The following is an 18,997-nucleotide window of genomic DNA, read 5'->3' on the forward strand; positions in this document are numbered from 1 at the left end:
GGTCTGTTGTATATGCATTTTTTTGAACAGTAGAAGTGTATGCCTCTCTGTTTATAAGATGAATTAAATTATAGGGAAGAAATTTTATTATTGATTTCAGCTACCTCTTCAGCCAACCGTAGTGTGCATCTATTACTACCAATACAGTTCTTAAAATCAGAGAGATATTACTGGTGTAATATTGGCGAACACAGGGCTAAACTTTTGGTGGCATAACGTTATCACTTAATAAAGTTATTTCAGCAGCTAATTTTGTTGCCAGTCTTGTTGTGTAATTCCTATATAAGTTTTATCTTTCTACCCTATCTCTTCCCACTTAAAAGTCAAGGAAGATATCATGCGAAAATCACTTGAAGACAACATTTGTAATAAAGAGTAATACAAATTGGTACTGCACTATTGTTTCCATCACTTCACTAGAAATAGATGAAAATGTAATGAAAAGATTAAAAATTAGACATAGCAAGAAAAACAGAAGTGTCCAATAAGACCATAAAAAAAGTTTTTTAATGAAGAAAACATAGTTTTTTTCAATACCCATTATGATGAATATATTTGCTCATTGTTTTTATCATTATGTTTCCTTTCCATTTAGGAGATTGTCAACTTCAATTGTCGGAAGCTGGTGGCTACAATGCCTCTTTTTGCAAATGCAGACCCAAATTTTGTGACTGCCATGCTAAGCAAACTGCGATTTGAGGTGTTCCAACCTGGAGATTATATTATCCGAGAAGGGGCTGTAGGTAAAAAGATGTATTTCATTCAGCATGGTGTTGCTGGTGTCATCACCAAATCCAACAAGGAGCTGAAGTTGACAGATGGCTCTTACTTTGGAGGTGAGTAGGACAAAAATTAATGATAATATCGGAGTGAATGTACTAGCATCAAACATATTTGATATCAGACATATAGAGACATCAGAATAAGTCTATCGAGTATCTTTTGCCTAGACAATTCCAGTTTCAGGGAAGTGCACGCAAAGTATTCCTGAGTAATACATTCATATTCTGTTTACTGTTGCCAGGATAGCTACTGAAGATACAGAATGACCTTCCTGAATTTGAAGTGACTTTGAATGAAGAGCACTGTTATTTAATAGACAGTATTTCAATGAAGATATAATAATTTGCATAGTAATTTTCTAGATATTTAAAGGTAAAATAACAGGATTCATCTTCTTTAAAAGGGGATAGAAAATTTTAGTCATAGATGTAAAGTATTTCTAAAAGGTAAAAATCACTGTAAAAACCAGAAAAATAGACAGTTGATAAATGATCATTATTATTATGAGATTTTGCTGTCCTTCATGAATATTTCAGGCTGTTATTAGTGCTTTTTCACTGAATTTCAGCATGCAATATTGATTAGCCTTCCAGTATAAAATATGAGAAACTGGACTTCCTGTTTGACTAGATAGATGTCTAACAGATGCATATTAATAAAAAACAGACATGAATTTTAATCCAAGTTAAATTCATTTGGTAATTCTGATGAAAAATGGATATTCATTTAAATGAAGGCATATGAATATTTCTATTTGGATGAAAGCATTTTTTTAACATATACTAATCAATCAGTATGAAGATTTTGTTCCTAGTGGCTTTAAATTTTCTTTGTATAATAAAATAGGTGTCTGTTTCTTAGAGTAGAGAAAAGTCTGGTTTCCAGAAGCTGATTGAACATTTGTGTATGCCACTGTTGCCCATGACCATTACAGTTAGTTGGTTATTGTATTAAATTTCTGATGAATCCCATGAATCATCTGGGAACTGAGTCAAAAACCTTTCAGAAAATGTTGAATTGAAAGCCTAATCAGTGGCATTTAGCTGGTATACAGAAGTGGAAAGCTTAGAAAAGTGAATTGTGCTCAGTGTTTGAATTGGGCTGCAGAATTACTTAACTAATCCCATTTTAGAATAATATGCTAAAGCATCTCCTACTGATGGGGCCAGCAGGCTGTGTCACCCTGCAGTACCCATTGCAAGGTGATTTGTACCAGTATTTGTGGAAGCACTTCAGTAAAGCAGTTCTGTGCTTATCCCATGGGCTTAAACCATAGATGTCAAAGACAGGAGATTAAGGATAGAAAGAAAAGGTAAATGCTGAGTGAGGATGAAGAAACCGAGCAACCTTGGTCTTGGTCTTCTCTGCTTAGCAGTGCCCCAGTTTATGAAAATGAGTTTGCAAGAGCCTGTGTGCTGAATCTGGCCATAATACTCTTCTGAACCAGCAGAGGATCAGAAGAGATTGCACATGGAAGTATTTTACATAACTGTCAGCCTGTTGTTGCAGTGCAAATGACTCTTTAGCTCATCCTGTTCATCCTCTACCCTTCTTAGCAGGAATGCAGAGAAAAAATAAGCTGTTTGCACTATCTGAACACCTCAAGAACTTGTTACACTGCATACCAAAGCACAGCTAGGATGAGGCAAGGGGTAAAAAAATGGGGGCAAGTGCATCTGAACCCTAACAGCTGCTGGGACAAATGTGAAATAATAGCTGCTGGTGGATAGACCGAGGAGACTCGAGGACAGGAGAGGAGACTCGAGGACAGGAGAGGAGAGGAGAGGAGAGGAGAGGAGAGGAGAGGAGAGGAGAGGAGAGGAGGAGAGGAGAGGAGAGGAGAGGAGAGGAGAGGAGAGGAGAGGAGAGGAGAGGAGAGGAGAGGAGAGGAGAGGAGAGGAGAGGAGAGGAGAGGGAAAGGGAAAAAGGACCTGGGAAAAGTCTAATTTATGATCACTTATTTTCATCCCACCTATCTACTCCAAGCCCTAGTATTAATATGAAAGTAATGTGGGGTACTGTCCCTATCCCTTGTATTTGTATCCCTGTACCCTTCCCACCACCATACTTCTGATGGAATATACCAAACATGCATAAGGGAATAAGTGAGAAATACTCACCCATCTGCACTGTCAGTTCTGCAGTCAACCAGTCAACATACCAACAAACAAACCAACAAACAACAACAACAACAAAATGTTGTCACATTATTGGAATATCAAAGTAGATAGAAAATATATTCAGAAAAAAAGTGTGGTTTGAGGTTGACTTTGTTCTTTCATACCTTTCAGTAATGACCACTGAGGGAATGTTTTAAAGAAACTGCCATAAATTATTTCTCGAACAGATGCAGATGAGTGGAAAGACTGTTTCATAAAGATTCAGGACAATCAATTCTATTTGTCTTTTCCTAGCATTTAATAAAAATAGTAATTTTATTTCTTGGCTGTCCTTAGAATTCCTGAGCTCACATGGTGCGTTTGTGTGTGTTTTTAGAGAAGGGAAAGGAATATGACAACGAGGAATGCATTAAAGTAATTTGCATATATTGCTCAGTTATATGATCATTTCTATGTCAGTGAAATGATGTAAGCTGTGGCTATGAGTGCAGAATTTCAGGGGCTTTAGTACTGCATTTTTACCTGGTTTAATGGAATTCTCCATGACGATATACTGTTATTCTAAATAGACTGATAGTCATTATTCCTAAATATCTGTGGATTTTCAATGTCTTCCAGTGCTTTTTTCCCGTTTGTTAAAATAACTTTCTATTCCCCATTATTGGAGATAGGATTACTGCTTCTTTCAGCAAAGCAGTAAATATGTCTTTTCTCTTTCTAAATAAAAGAGAATGGAACTTCTCCCACTGAGATTGACACAGTTTTCATATAAGGGTAAACAAGGTTGTCCTCAATGGAAATTATAGTTGTCTCCTTCTAGCTGCTTATAGAGAATGGGAAGTGACAGTAAGACATGAATGAAAATGGTCAGAAGAGAGTGGATGACCAGAAGGAGGTGAGCTACGTTAACAAATAGGATGAAAACATGGTGGAGGTCAGAAGAATCTGGGAAGCCAGACAGAGGTCAATAGAGAAGACTTTGTGCGTAGGAGTCAGGTAGCGAGGGGTGTAGAGAAATGCAAAGAAAATACTTAGAAAGTGTGAGTTCATGGGAACGTCATGGCCATGAGATTGGTAGGTAAGGGGCATGATGATGTTTGAACGAGACTGAAGCATTTTTCAGAAGCTGGACAGACAGCAGGAAGGTATTCACACCTATCGCTTTTGAACAGCAAGTAGGGAAGCCTGACTGCATATGTGTTTGCAACTAAATTCAATTTGAGATGAACACATTTGCATTCAGTCTTCCTGGAATGGAGAATAATAATCAGGAGGCAGTTGAAAAAGGCAAGCGATATTATTTTGAAGATGTTGTGATTGCTACATTTTTTAAACTTTTTTTAAAAACTTTTTTTTTTTTTTGGGGGTGGGGGGCAGGGAGGGGTGCATCTAGTCCATGGTTTTGAATATCTACAGTTTGTAATACTGAAAACATAAATTATTTGTCAAGTACACAGCAAAGGAATGAGAGACCTCCCTAACTTTTTTTTTCTTCTTTTTTTTTTTTTTTTTTGTCTCAGTATGTACTTGTGTTTCTCTCTTATTTAACACCTCAATATTTCAGCCCTACTTATGATATAATCCCTGTAGTAAATGGTATGGAGGAAACTGCTGGTTTCAGACCTACTGAACCTTTTACTCTGAGTATTAGATGATTGTATTAGAATTTTCTCAAAGACCTTTTTGTGCTAGGAGGAGTTATGGGACAGATTGTGCATTTCTTCATCACTAGACACATAAAGGTGCTAAAAAGTAAAGATATTTAAATGTTTACAGATGAGGTACAAGAACATGAGTCATTTACTTATAGAGAAGTATAGTTCATCATTTACTGAGGCTTTACAGAGCAGAAATAATATTTTAATGTATCTAATGAGCCTAATACTAATCTAATTTACATTAAAACAATGTATGTAGGTATAAACTGGTGTAATAGCCCTGGTACAAGTGAATTCTGATTTTTGCTGGAGTAAATGATATCACAGTCACTCCATAATAATGTTATATGTTGATATTATAAAGGTCTCATGATTAATAACAACAAACCTGCAGGAGTATGGTAAACTAAATGGAAGTTTGTTACAGTACAAGAGCTACTTTCCAACAGCTGACTTCCTTCTTCTTGGTTGGTTCTGCATGTGAATCTTAAGGCTTTTTTAGCCATCACGATAAGATCTGTCTCTGACAGATCTCCTTACCTCCTGGAAGAGAAAAAATATAAATATAAATAAATAAATAAATAAATAAAACCTTTTTCTCCCTGGTATCTTGAGACCCTTCACTTCTCTGCATATCCCTAGCCCCAGCCATGGAGTCTGCTGGTGTTCACTGACAGTCTGGTATGGACTGCAGGCTTCTGTGTGGGAAGCAAAGACAAAAAGGAACATTTTGCCATTTTATAATTCAGAATATTCCCCCTCCATACATAAAGGTTAAAGTTGTCCCACAGCTACTGCAAAGCATGTTGATGAGCAGGAATTTCAAGATGTCCCATTCCCCTCCAGATGCCCACTCCAATGCAATCAGAGCAGATACTCTGGGCATGCAGTCCTGATCCACCTAAGCATGTGCTGAACCTCATTTTGCTTAAATGGTGTGCTAGATTGGAATTGACATGCCTACAAAGAGTGAAAAATAGGAATAAATCCAACACTACCCAACTACTGATACTCAGCAGAACTATCTGAAAGAGGATTTCTGGGAACACGTTCAGAACTCTGCTGTTACTTAATTTGCTTGCTTGCTGGTTGATAAAGAACTGATTACTCACTGTGGTCCCATCCTGCTCTTGCTGAAGTCACTGGCAACATTCTGCTCAACCTCAAAGGACAAAAGATAAGCCTTGTGTTCCTGCTATCTTTTCTTTCCTCCATCTGTTTTCCCACCTGTGTTTATACAGGCTTTCCTTCATTCAGCAACCCAGACGTATGCTCCAGGAAATTATAAACCCGTTTTTCTGTTTTTAACAGATACTGTGTTAAAGCTTAAGGAATGTTGATATTGCTAGGGAAATCCAAACTGAGTCTGTAGGATGTGTAGGTATATATTTATGAATTATGTTAGTTTGGGCGTCCCCATGGAGGTTCTCACTGTGTTTGCAGTTGGAAGGAGTTTCCTAATTCCAGCAGGCAGGTGTGCAATAATTCATGCTACCCAATTTGGGATGTGTCTGTTCTGTTGTGGTTCCCTCTCCACACTGTTTTTTCTGTTTTGCTTTATTTTGTTTTATCCATCACTGAGGATCCCAGTGGTATTATACCACTTAGAGTAATCAATAAGTCAATTTGTAGACTAGAACTCATATTGCTTTAAAAGATTTTTCTTTTCTATGAGCTTCCAGATATGTTGAACATGATGAAATACACAAGATTTTCTAAAACTACATTTATGATGCATGTTGATTTATGATACCTGATACATGTATGAGAGTTGTTGTGTGTGAATTTCAATATATAATGATCTACCTCTTGCAATGTAATAAGAGACAAATACATGTTTTATTTTATTTATTCAATGTCAGATATAAATAACTGCCAGATAGCAGTAATTTTAGCGAAATTACATATAAAGCAGATTTTCATCCTCATCTTCACAGAATTTGGAGACATCTTCAGGCATTGTTTCTTTTTTTTTTTTTTTTTTTTTTTTCCAGTTCTATAACACTCATACGTCCATGTAGTTTATGGTATACTTTATAGTTTTAAAATATTTTATTTTGCTTCAGTTGTTTAGTACTGTTTCAACAGTTATCCTTCCACACTTTAAATTGTTATCAATAGTATCTTGCATTTGCTTCAGCTACCAGAATTCCAATTAGACAGAACTACTTTGACCTACCTTTTATTTATGGACCTTTTCCCCATTTCAGAACAGCAACTGTCAGTATATTTTAGACCAGTGCAGTGGAAAATAATACCGTGGGAAATGTTGAGTCACTTTAGATTATATTTTGTCACTTTCTTTCTGGGTACACTCTAGGTACCTCCTTTTGATAGGCTACTTTGGATTTGCAGAATAGTATTAATTATGAATAGAGAAAATGTTGTTAAAGTGCCTGACTGCTCGCTGCTTTATATCTTCTAATTTATAACTGGACAATATGATATGATACAGTTTTACATTTTGCAAAAATACTGAATATGGCTACTCATTATTCAAGGTAATGGTGAATTTAGTCCCAGTATTCATACGCCAATCTAGCACTGCACCAAAATACATAATGAATTATAAGTAGCCTCCCTGAGGTGCAATTATTCATATTCTTAATGGCAAGTACACAATTAAATGCTTGAAGGGAGTCCAGATCTCCATACCAACTCATTCATAAAACACTTTTCACGTGAACAATATAGACCATTTTTCTAACAGCACTGCTTGCAAGAGGCCATAAAAATGAAATGTCCTTTTTGGCACAGACTAGTCTGCCATTTTGAGGATGTTTTCCTCATGGTATAACATAACTCCTTGTGCTATGTTGTTCTTTTGACGCTGCATTTTATGTAGAAAATGCTATGCAGACAGAAGAGCTTCTCTCTATTTGGACAGAATGTTATTTTTAAGTGTATGGGACTTTTTAAGGAAGTTAGAAAGAAAATGAATTACTCTGCAACCCTGTAAGGTAGAATCGTATTTGGGTTTAGGATTTTTATTAATTATCAGTAACTAGGATGTGTATTTAACAATATCATTAATAATAATGCTAATAATAATCCCCACTATCTAAACAACATAGTCTTGAACCTAAATGATAGTTCTAATTCTTCAAATTCATTAATAGTGTAACTAATTTTTAATTTTTTAATCATTCTATTATTCTATTTTTTCTGATTTCAGTCATTCTATAATTCTATGATAATTTTTAATTTAGTCCGTATAAGCAAGAGAAGTAGCATACCCAAAATGCCACATCAGCATGCCTTGCAAATCTGAGGTGACAAACAGATAAACCAGATGATAATTTTGCAAGTACTTCACAGTAGAATTTAACTCAAATATTTGAGTGTAGGTTAAATATTTAATCTAAATATTTAATTCAGAACTGATAGACTCTGATAATTTATTTAATAATTTAATAGGAGGAGAAAAAAAAAAGAAGTACAATATTTTTAGATTCCACTTAAGTTCGATTTGAACTGCTTAATTTGCAACTGTTATTTTTTGCTCAAGATGGCAAGAGCATAACACTGAATACAAAAGGATTTCTTTCTTTCTTTCTTTCTTTCTTTCTTATTTATTTTAAGAGGGAACAGGCCTCCATCCAAACAAGAGTCATTTCTGGACTTTGACCTAGCCAGTATGAAAATTGAATTTGGACTCAGGCACATTATCTTGATATTGTTGTCCTATTTGTTTTCAAATTGGAAATAAAATGAATATCAGCCAAATTATGAGCTTTTAAAAGATAATTACTAGCATATCATAGTCTCTCTTGGTATAAAAAACACTTTGCTATAGTACAGTAGGAATACGTGGATATTGTCTTATGAATAACATTGAAGACAAAGTAAAGGCTTGCATTTCCATTTTATGTAACAATCCTAAGCGTCTTTTCTATCAAACAGCTTTCTCAGAAGACTTTGAGTTAAGAAGAGAAAATAGGCAGGATGTAAAAAATGCTGCCTGAATTTGCTTTATTCAGGAACCTTAGCCACAGCTATTTGCAGTAATTTCAGATAGAAAAAAATAAAAGGTAAGGGTGGGACATAAAATAGCTGTCCAGGCAGATAATATGCCATTTTTTATGAAGGTTGTTATATTCTAACCCTGTATATTTGGCTGTCCTTTTTGATGTAAAATTAATTATGACTAACAACCTTTCTGAAAAGAATTAAATTGTTCTGCCAATCTATATTAAGCATATAACATTGAAATAGGCTTAGTAGTATATCAGTATTTGTTACAGGAAGTATGAGGACTTACAAAGATCCACTTGTATACCAGTCTTTTAAAAAATTACAAAAGTAATAAAAAGAAATAATAATAATAGGAAATAATAATAACAGGAAATAATAAGAGGCCTGCTCTGAGTAAGTCACAAAAGATCCGAATTAATAGCACATTATCACACTGCTTTTCTCAGAACTGTTTTGAAGTAGTATGTTAAGACTTATTCAAGGAAATGGACTGAGATAGAACAAGAGTTGTTTGAAGAAAAAGATTTCTCAGAGGTAGAGAGCATAAAAGACAATTTCAAGCTTGTTGACACACCTTAATAAATGTGAAAGTTCACTTGCTTAGCAATTAGCAAAAAATCTGCTTCAAAAGTTTGAAGATTCTACTTCAGAAGTTGGCAATTTGAGTCTTGCTGGTTATGGCACTTTTTCTATTTATTTTATTTATTTTTATTTTTTTTGTCATTAAATTAAATTAAAAATTAAATTAATTAAATAATGAACATGATGAGAGCTCATGTGTCAAGGTCTCCAGAGACGGATGCTCCAAACAACTGGAAACAGGCAATAAAAGTGTGGAAAAAAAATTTTACTTTCTTTTCCTTTCTTTTCTTTTCTTTTCTTTTCTTTTCTTTTCTTTTCTTTTCTTTTCTTTTCTTTTCTTTTCTTTTCTTTTCTTTTCTTTTCTTTTCTTTTCTTTTCTTTTCTTTTCTTTTCTTTTCTTCTTTTCTCTTTTCTCTTCTCTTCTCTTCTCTTCTCTTCTCTTCTCTTCTCTTCTCTTCTCTTCTCTTCTCTTCTCTTCTCTTCTCTTCTCTTCTCTTCTCCTTCCTTTCTTTCTTTCTTTCTTTTTCTTTCTTTCTTTCTTTCTTTCTTTCTTTCTTTCTTTCTTTCTTTCTTTCTTTCTTTCTTTCTTTCTTTCTTTCTTTCTTTCTTTTTCTCTTTCTTTCTTTCTCTTTCTCTTTCTCTTTCTCTTTCTTTCTCTTTCTCTTTCTCTGTCTCTTTCTCTTTCTCTTTCTCTTTCTCTTTCTCTTTCTCTTTCTCTTTCTCTTTCTTTCTTTCTTTCCTTCTTTCCTTCCTTCCTTCCTTCCTTCCTTCCTTCTTTCTTTCCTTCTTTCTTTCCTTCTTTCTTTCCTTCTTTCTTTCTCTTTCTTTCTCTCTTTCTTTCTCTCTTTCTCGCTCTCTCTGTCTTCTTCTCTTTTTGTCTCTACCATCTCATGTTGCTCTTGTAATGACAAGGGCCTTACAATTTCAGAAGAACCCTCTCTCTGTTTGATGAGCTCTTCTATTTGAAGGCAGCTGTATGGACAATCACCCGTGACAGATTTAAAATCAAGAGTTCATGTGTGTCTGCTATTGCTCACCGTGGCAAAAACGCAAACTGTCCTGGGTACAAGCCTGTATTTACTGTAAGGAAGGTGGGAAAAGGTATAGTTTTTGTATACAGTTGAGATTACATACCCATACTCTCTTTGACAGTTGAGATTACATACCCAATTGTAAAAGGCAGTAATTGTCTCCATTTTCTTTCCTTCTGAAGTTCTGTCCTTTGCTGCATTAATGGTTCTGTTGAGCACTGACTATATTTTAAGTTTTTTTCAAACATAGGACCAAATGCAGTAATGTATTTAGCTCAGTGTTACCTGAGTCTTTTCACTTCCATCCACTCCACAGATTTGGGTTTGGGTGATATTACTCACTCTGCCCCCTCCTTTCTCTCCCTGCAGTCTTGACTACTATGAATGTAAATACTGTTTTGCCACATAATGGTAAAATAAAATCTACATAGCTATCTGGCATACCGCTTAATCATTATTTTGAAGATAATAATTATAATCATTTTAATTGGTGCAATCTGTAGTCTGACTAATCGTAAGACCTGGTGTTAGTCATTTTAGTATCTGTAACAAAAAGCATCATCTCCCTGGGTTGTCTGCTTTGTGCACTAGTGACTACATAATGAAAGAGACAAAAAAAAAAAAAAAAAAAAAAAAAAAAGAAAGACTAGTAAATATTAAGATAGATGCAATTGATGTTTTATAGAATTTTAAAAAGAAAAAAAGGAACAGATGTACAGAAATGCATGTTAAAGCAATCCCATATTTACCATACCAAACATTTTCCCTTGGTTTTCTGTATTGGAGACACTCAAATCAATACAGAAATGGAAAATTGTTCCATTTCTTAAGGGTGTGGTGTCTTAAGATTTTTTTTTTTTTAGTTGCTTTAAGTTTAAATGCCCCTTTGCTAAAGGAAAGGTGTCATTCATTACCTGTTTTGAAGTAGGAAGCAGCATGCCCCAGGCTGAAGGCTGCAGACCCTAGCTGTGACTAGCACACCAAGATGCCCACTGTCTAGTTTCTGGTCAGTGGACAACCAGTCTTGAGAGAAATCAAGAACTGTTTGTCTTAGCACCATGACAGAGTTGCTGTTACGAAGAGTTGGATTAGAAAGGGAGAATAACCTAAACTTTGTTGTTCTTGAGAACATGTTTCAAAGACTTCACACAATTAAAAAAGATTACGAGATTAGCTATAAAAAGTTATGAAACTACAGGTGGATGGAAAGAGCTGTCACACATCTAAGTTCTGTCTGTAACAGTTTAGTAACTCATTACTCTCTATAAAATAAAAAATATTCTAATCTGCTGTCCCATTCTCATAGAGTATTCCCAAATAAGTTTGACTGTCTGACCCAAACATTTGAATAGCTTTGATTTTCTATCTTTCTTCCGCTGCTGAAAGTTGCCAGATGGTCTGAATAGCTGCTTGCCCATTTTCACAGCAATGTATATGCCCACTACATGATGAAACAAGTTTCCTGCTGAGGAACAGAAGCAATAGTCAGCTGTCCTCAGCTGGAAGGACACTTCATCAGATCCTGTAATGTTTAATCTGACAGGTGAGGGGAAACCTGTTATAGCTTTGGAAAGGGCAAAGCTGTTAATAAATTTCTGTAGTTCACAAATGCATAGAAATTGCTAATTATTTTTACTTTATTATAATATGAAGAGCAGTATATTGCTAACATACTAGTTATCTAAGTTGCTCATTACTACAAAAATAAATAAATAAATAAATAAATCTATGTACCTAGTAAATTGAACTTTTGCTTTAATTCTGGAATCTCTGTCCTTGCAAAACAAAGCTATGCATACAATATTAATTCATTATAGCTAGCATTGCATTTTCAAATATTACTATATACTACACTAAAGAAAGAAATATATTCCATCAAGACGGGACCAGACTGGTATCCTTTAATGAACCGGGTAGCCACTTAATTCCTAGCTGTTTCCTTTATCACCACAGTTTGTCTGATAGTGAACACATTTTTTTTTGCAAGGCAACTTTTTATTGTTATTTGAATTTTTGAATTTTATTTTCAATCTGTAATTAAATGCTAAGGTGACATAAAAATTTGAGCATTATATTTGGAGTAAAATTTATGTGCAAAATGAACTGACAGTTAATGGATAAGTGCCACACTGTCAGCTAAGCTTTACTGATTCCCAGAGAGAAAGAAAAGAGTTTTTATAGGTCTGTATAAATTGGAAACAGGAATTTATTGGTAGAGTATTGTCCATGGACCCATCCAACAAAGAATAGGAAGGATGCAAAATCACAATTAATGCTAGAGTTGAACTGCTCCCACAGTCTGTTATTTGCTTGAAGAAAAAAATCCCACAGCAAAACAGGGGAGGGGGGGAAAATAGCACCTTGATATGTTGATATAGTCTAAAAGAACTGTGAACATGACCACAGTGAGTGCCAAAATGTGGCTCTTACAAAAGGTTTACTAATCCTAATTATTTAAGAATCATCTTACTGGATGAGTCACTCACCCTAAGTCATTCAGGCTTTCCCAAAATCAGTCTCCCTTAGTGCTGTCTTTCGGGTGCATATAATTTCCTGTACAAAGTATTTTGTTACACTAATGGAAATATAAAATACTATATACATGTGCCCTATTTTAGTTACATTTTAATTAAATATGGAGTGTAAGAACAAGCGAATGTTTTTATCATTGTTTAGTGCTTTGAAATAGTAATTTTGCATTAGTATAGTGACTGACATTTGTTTTAGACTGTTCTAGGGAACTGTTGTCCACAGAGGCTAAAAAAAAAAAAAATCATTACTAAAAGTAAAGCTTCAATTAAATTTAAATTACAGGTTAATTATACCTAATATATAACTATTAATTGAAATGGAATTAATTCTTGTGTTTGGAAAGGAAATATAGAAGTATTTAACACTTTCAAAGTGACAGCACGAAGGCAATGCACAATGTCAACTGCAGATGTGAATATTAGTGAGTAATATACTGCAGCAGCTTTCTTTTTATGCTAATAAAGAACTTTGTCCAAACCATTTGAAAATAGTGTGTGTCCTTTGTGTTCTACTACACACTCCTTTGCTATTGTTTGTTTTTCATAGACCATTTAAATCAACTAAACATCAAGGAGAGTATGATTGCTGAGGGCACCTGGTGCAGTGATGTCATTAAGACACATTTTTAATAAATCATGGATATTTTCATTACATTGTTCTGTTGAAGTCTCCTGTTTATGAATTCATTAAGGAAAAAAAAAAAAAGTTTCTTATTTCTTATTTATTTAAAAAAACACAAGTGTTTCATAGGAGCAAATTTTTACATTGTGTTTCTGCTCTCCAGTCCAAATAAATGAGATTTCATATTCTAATTGTTTTATTATGCTAGAGAATTTTTTCCAAAGAAATACCAAATAGATTAAATGAACTCAAATACAGGACACATACAATTAACATACACATTAGTCTTGTGGCCAGTGTGGAAATGATGCCATCGACATGTATATCAAAGCAATACAGATGATATATCAGTGACTATAAAACAACTCAAATCAGTCAAGAAACATTGTTGGAAATGCATTCTGTCCATCACATGAAGGTTGAACTACAATTCTGTAGTTCATCTTTCGAATGAGACTGCTCACCTGGAGCTGAGAACATGAAGCTTTTCCTGTTTCATGGAGCAGCCAGGCTCCATAATGGCACTCCTTGATCCCTTCCAGACTGCAGGACATTTCTCCTATCTTTTCTTTCATGCTGTATCTAACTAGATGACTTCATTATTGATATGAAGAGCCTTCCAGAGAGATGTTCTTCAGCCAGAAGTTGTGGGTTGACATAGGATTTGCAGAATAAGTTGTACAGTTTATATAGTGGTTCTTTCCAGTCTTCTTACTTGGCAAGAGTAACAAGAGGAAAGAAGGGCAGAAAAAAAAATATTTAGAATGAAAACATATATTTATTACAATAACATCCATGAATTCCATTGCTCCATTGTCCTGTGATGAAATCTAACATTGTTTGTTATGGTGTCTTCCCATTGTTCTTGTTGAAGTAATCTAAAATACAGTGTTCTGCCAATAATGATGAAAGAATTATTTTTACACTCTTCAGAATACTTAGTATTCACAGTCAGTGTTTGTTTTGTTTGGGGTGTATGATGCTTCATACGCTCAAGTATTTTTTTTTGTTCAGTATGGTGGAAGAGATCTCATCATGCCTTTAGTATTGTTTGAACCTATTTTAAGTGAAGAAAGCAGAAAATCAAGAGGTAATCAGAAATCACACATTTTCCAGCCAGTTAAGTTATTTATAAATTCAACCATATATTTAAAAAATTCTGTGTGATATCTAAAGTGTATCTTAGGAAATGGAGTGGGTATTCACTGCATTTAACTACTCCCTTTGGGCAAAGTGTCCTTCTCGCTCATGTAACTACAACGCAGTGAGTGCAATCAAAGGAGAAGGGGTCAAGATGCGTTAGGAGATGGAAGAAGAAAGGACTGACTTCTGTTTGCTCTTTACAACAAATCGTCATTTTTCTTGGGTAACAGGTCTTCTGAGGGACGTTGGGTCGAGACTTTTACAATAGACATTAGTCTATAAATTCTCCCCAAAGCTATAGGGGTTCGAGTACATTCTATGCTGGATACACATTAACGTCCTTTGGTTTATCCACTGTTATTTAAGCATCTTAGCCCCTAAGCCTTCAGGGTTAGGTAGCATGTGGAAATTCTTCAACAAGAAGTATCAGACCAAAAAACATCAGGGTTCTTTAAATTCAAATGAATTAAAAAAATGTGTTTTGTTAAAGACATCCAGCAAAAGAAATAACTGTACTAGCACTTTGTACATTTGAAGTAATGCTGCAGAATTTCTTATTCTTACTAATGAAAAATATTCGTATTTCCACACTTCATTGAGAATGCTAGTTTGTGATTAATACACAAGCATCTACAAACAGTAGATTCAGTCCCCTCTCTTCCAGAACGATGAATTTCTGTTGGAGATACTCTCAAAGCAAGCCTGCTAGATTAATCAAGTGGAGTAAAGAGAGGTTAAAAGGGATCTGCTGTTCAGCCAAATAAGAAAAAAAAAAAGTCTAAAATCCTAACTTTCATCTCCCAAAATACCTATGACATAAAACCAAACAGAAAGCATTTTCACGTTTGAAAGATTTTTTATTAAATCAGTTCTTACATTCATATATCATGTATTAAAATAGTTTAGAAAGTCTCCTGAATGATTAAAGGAATTGATTCTCTCTGTCAGCTGAATATTTCAAAAATAATAATAATATAGAATCACTTGTGTTAATTGAGTCAGCAAGCTGTGTTTAACAGTTGATGGATCATTTTTTACAACTTGAAGTTATTTTTTTTTTAATGGCCCAATAAAATCAGAGTGTAGACTGAGAAAACCTATAAGCACAGCTTTTAAAGGAGATTAGTTATTTTTTCATAGTAGCAGAGATAGAATCAAACACCTTCAGAACTGCCCATGCAACCTTGTACAAATAGCAAGAGAAAAATTGCCACTGAGTACTTGTTAGCATTGAGTCACTTCCTAGCTGTTAAGTTTCTCATGGTTCACTAAATTCTTTGTTTCCTGTGTGCAATTAATGTTTCTCTCCCCAGAGATTTGCCTTTTGACCAAGGGCCGTCGAACTGCCAGTGTACGAGCAGACACGTATTGTCGCCTCTACTCCCTCTCAGTGGACAACTTCAATGAGGTTCTGGAAGAGTACCCCATGATGAGAAGAGCCTTTGAAACAGTGGCAATTGATAGACTCGACAGAATAGGTATTATTATTTTTTCCATATTTGAAATTCATAAAATCCTTCTACCTTTTCTTTTCCTAGAGTTGAAGGATAATGTGCCGATTAAACCTTTCTTAAAAAAAAATCATTTCTGTTACATTGAAGTAGATGTTCTGTTGATCTATAAATAAGATGTGATAAGAAATTCTGAAATTACACTTTTAAGTAATAAAAAACTTTGAATTTTAGAGAGCTCTCAATCTTCTCTGAGGATTATTCTGTATAGTTTAATTATCATTAGCATTTTTTATTAATCCTGTATATTTCTTTTTCTGACTTCAGCAATTCATGGGATTTATGCAGTTTAGGGAGCAGTAGATGACATATTCATACATAAACAGTTTAGAGACGGCATCTATAGTGCTGAGAAGAGCTGAAGTCTCTCAGCACTCTCAAAACCTGTGTTTGTTGAAGCGAGCTAATCCTTTGCAGCAGGGCTCTCATTTTCCTCACAACATGGGCTCTGGTGGCATTGATGGCTGCACACTGGAGTTACTCAGATCAGCTTGTAATGAGAAAAGCAGGCCAAGGATATCTGAGTGAAAGGTGGAATTATATGGCAGATCATCAAAACAGTGTTGCTGTTATGCAACCAGCCATTCTGGACCTCTCTAATAAAATATATTAGGTAAAATATATGGCCTTAGGTAGAAAGAAATGCATTCTGATCATCATTATCGACACTGGTTTTAAAATGCAGCTATTCATATAAAATCATTTATCCTCAATGTTGTTTCCTCAACCTCACAAGAAAATTCTAGTGTAAGATTTTATCCACATCACTCTTTTTCAATACAGATAAGTCTGCAGTTTCTTCAAAGGGAATAGGGAACAACTTTCAGTGCATTGTCATTGTGCTATCTATTCTAAGCTGAAAATGTGATTTGGAAGAAAACATATTTGTGTTTTCTTTAACATAGCAAGAGTAAAAAAATGAAATACATATATATAGTTTTCTAATATTGAATAGGTCTATTTTATTATTTTGCAATTTGTGAGTACTCAGTGCATTTATTTATCTTATTAAGACTTTACAAACTCACAAAATTTGTCTTCCAATGCTGTCTGAAAAGGTAGTCCAACTCTTAAGTGATATGTGCTTCAATAATACTAGCAGTAAAGTGCAGTCTGCTCGAATCACTAATCCAGTCTGAAGTGCTGTGTTTACAATACAAAATCTACACAGAACAAAAGATAAAATGTGAATTGTCTTATCTAAAAAATAAAAAATAAAAAAAGCAGTTCAGTGCGGTTGTATTCCTATGTATCCAATGACAAAATCTGCGTTTTGCAGACACTAAAAGCATCAAAGAAATGTCAGGACACAGAGAAGACATCAGTACACAGCATACAACATGCTTTATTGTGTAAGCAAATTTCACATTAGCAGTGAGATCGTATCAGTTCACAAGCATTTGAAAACATGATTTCTTGTAAACTAGTGGTCACTGGTTACTAATGGCTAGTAATTAGTTCCATGGAATGTACTAAATGGAAGATGTATTTATAACTTACATAAGAGTTTAGTGGGAATTAGGACAGTTTTGCAGAAAGAAGAATGTTATTCATGCAGAGCCTGGTGGCCTTTTCAACCCTGTTGTTCAGTAAATTACCATGGTTACATATTCAGAATAATTGCAATAATGGCAATGCACTGCAAGTGAAGGAGCACGGAAAGTTCAGGTGTCTCTGAACATGATGGCACTATTAAAGCTTGCAGTTCTTGTGTAGAGAGGGGGAACCATGTCTGGGTGAAGGCGATGTTCATGTGAGCCTCAGCAAAAGAGCTGAAATGTAAAGTATGTCAGGCTGGCTAAGTCTTCTGCTTGTCTGTATAGGGAAGAAGAACTCCATCCTCCTCCAGAAGTTCCAGAAGGACCTCAACACAGGGGTTTTCAACAACCAGGAGAATGAGATCTTGAAGCAGATTGTCAAGCATGATAGGGAGATGGTGCAGACCATCGCCCCAGGGAGCTTGCAGCAGATGCCTGTGCTGAACTCCAGCACCTCTGCCACCTCCTCATCCCGCGTCAGGACACAGTCCCCTCCTGTTTACACCGCTGGCAGCCTGTCCCATGGAAATCTGCACTCCCCCTCGCCCAGCACACAGACACCCCAGCAAGCTGTCATCCTTTCGCCCTGCTCCTACACCACTGCCGTCTGCAGCCCGCCTGTACAGAGTCCCCTGGCTGGCCGAACTTTCCAGTACGCCTCACCGACAGCCTCACAGCTTTCCCTCATGCAGCAGCAGCCACAGGCACCCCAGCCGCCGCCAGGTGCTGCACCCAAGAACGAGGTCCACAAGAGTACCCAGGCCCTCCACAACACCAACCTGAGCCGGGAGGTGCGGCCCCTCTCCGCCTCGCAGCCCTCCCTGCCCCATGAGATCTCCACCCTGATCGCCAGGCCTCACCCCACCGTGGGGGAGTCCCTGGCCTCCCTCCCGCAGCCTGCCCCCGGTGCCAGTGTGCCGTCAGCCAGCCGGGCCACTGTCCCCCAGCGGGTCTCACTCTTCCGACAGATGTCCTCGGGAGCCATCCCCCCAAACCGGGGGGCAGTGCCGCCCACAGCACCCCTGCAAAGGGATTCTTCTGCAGTCTTAAGCACAGAGTCGGAGGGAGACAAACCACGGTTCGCGTCAAACTTATGATCCCTGGTGACTACGAGAAACAGACTTGCAGCAAACTGAGAGCCGTCCCAGGAACTGTTTTAGCCTGTTTCCTCGGTATCCTAGCAGTCTACTTGTGAGAAAAAATACTTTAGACAGCTTTGCCCTACATAACAAATGTAAAAATTATGTGTATATATATATATATATATAAATGGTATATATATATATATATATATATATCAAAAAAGGGATTAAGAAAACTTGTTTGAATTTGTGTCTTCCTTTCTTGCAACCATTAAAGAAGTCTAAATTATTCTGTAATATTATTTATTTATAACATGTTGACTTTAAAACCAGTCTAACAGATTTCTTAGTTCACAAGGTTTCCCATTTTCATGGGAAAATTGTCAACATAGTAACAAATTTCAAACAAGTATAAAACAAA

At 35.8% G+C, this 18,997-nt stretch overlaps 1 protein-coding gene across 1 annotated transcript in view; it reads left to right on the forward strand.

Moving 5' to 3' along the window:
- Nucleotides 1-18,784, forward strand: part of HCN1 (hyperpolarization activated cyclic nucleotide gated potassium channel 1) — a 199,616-nt gene extending 180,832 nt beyond the window's left edge. The window contains exons 6-8 of the mRNA XM_040541693.1: nucleotides 596-836; nucleotides 15,759-15,923; nucleotides 17,780-18,784. Of these exons, the coding sequence (XP_040397627.1) occupies nucleotides 596-836; nucleotides 15,759-15,923; nucleotides 17,780-18,591 (1,218 nt within the window). The 3' untranslated portion in view covers nucleotides 18,592-18,784. The remainder of the gene's footprint in view (nucleotides 1-595; nucleotides 837-15,758; nucleotides 15,924-17,779) is intronic.
- The last annotated feature ends 213 nt before the right edge of the window (nucleotides 18,785-18,997 follow it).

The sequence above is a fragment of the Cygnus olor genome, chromosome Z, assembly GCF_009769625.2.
Source record: "Cygnus olor isolate bCygOlo1 chromosome Z, bCygOlo1.pri.v2, whole genome shotgun sequence".
Taxonomy (NCBI): Eukaryota; Metazoa; Chordata; class Aves; order Anseriformes; family Anatidae; genus Cygnus; species Cygnus olor.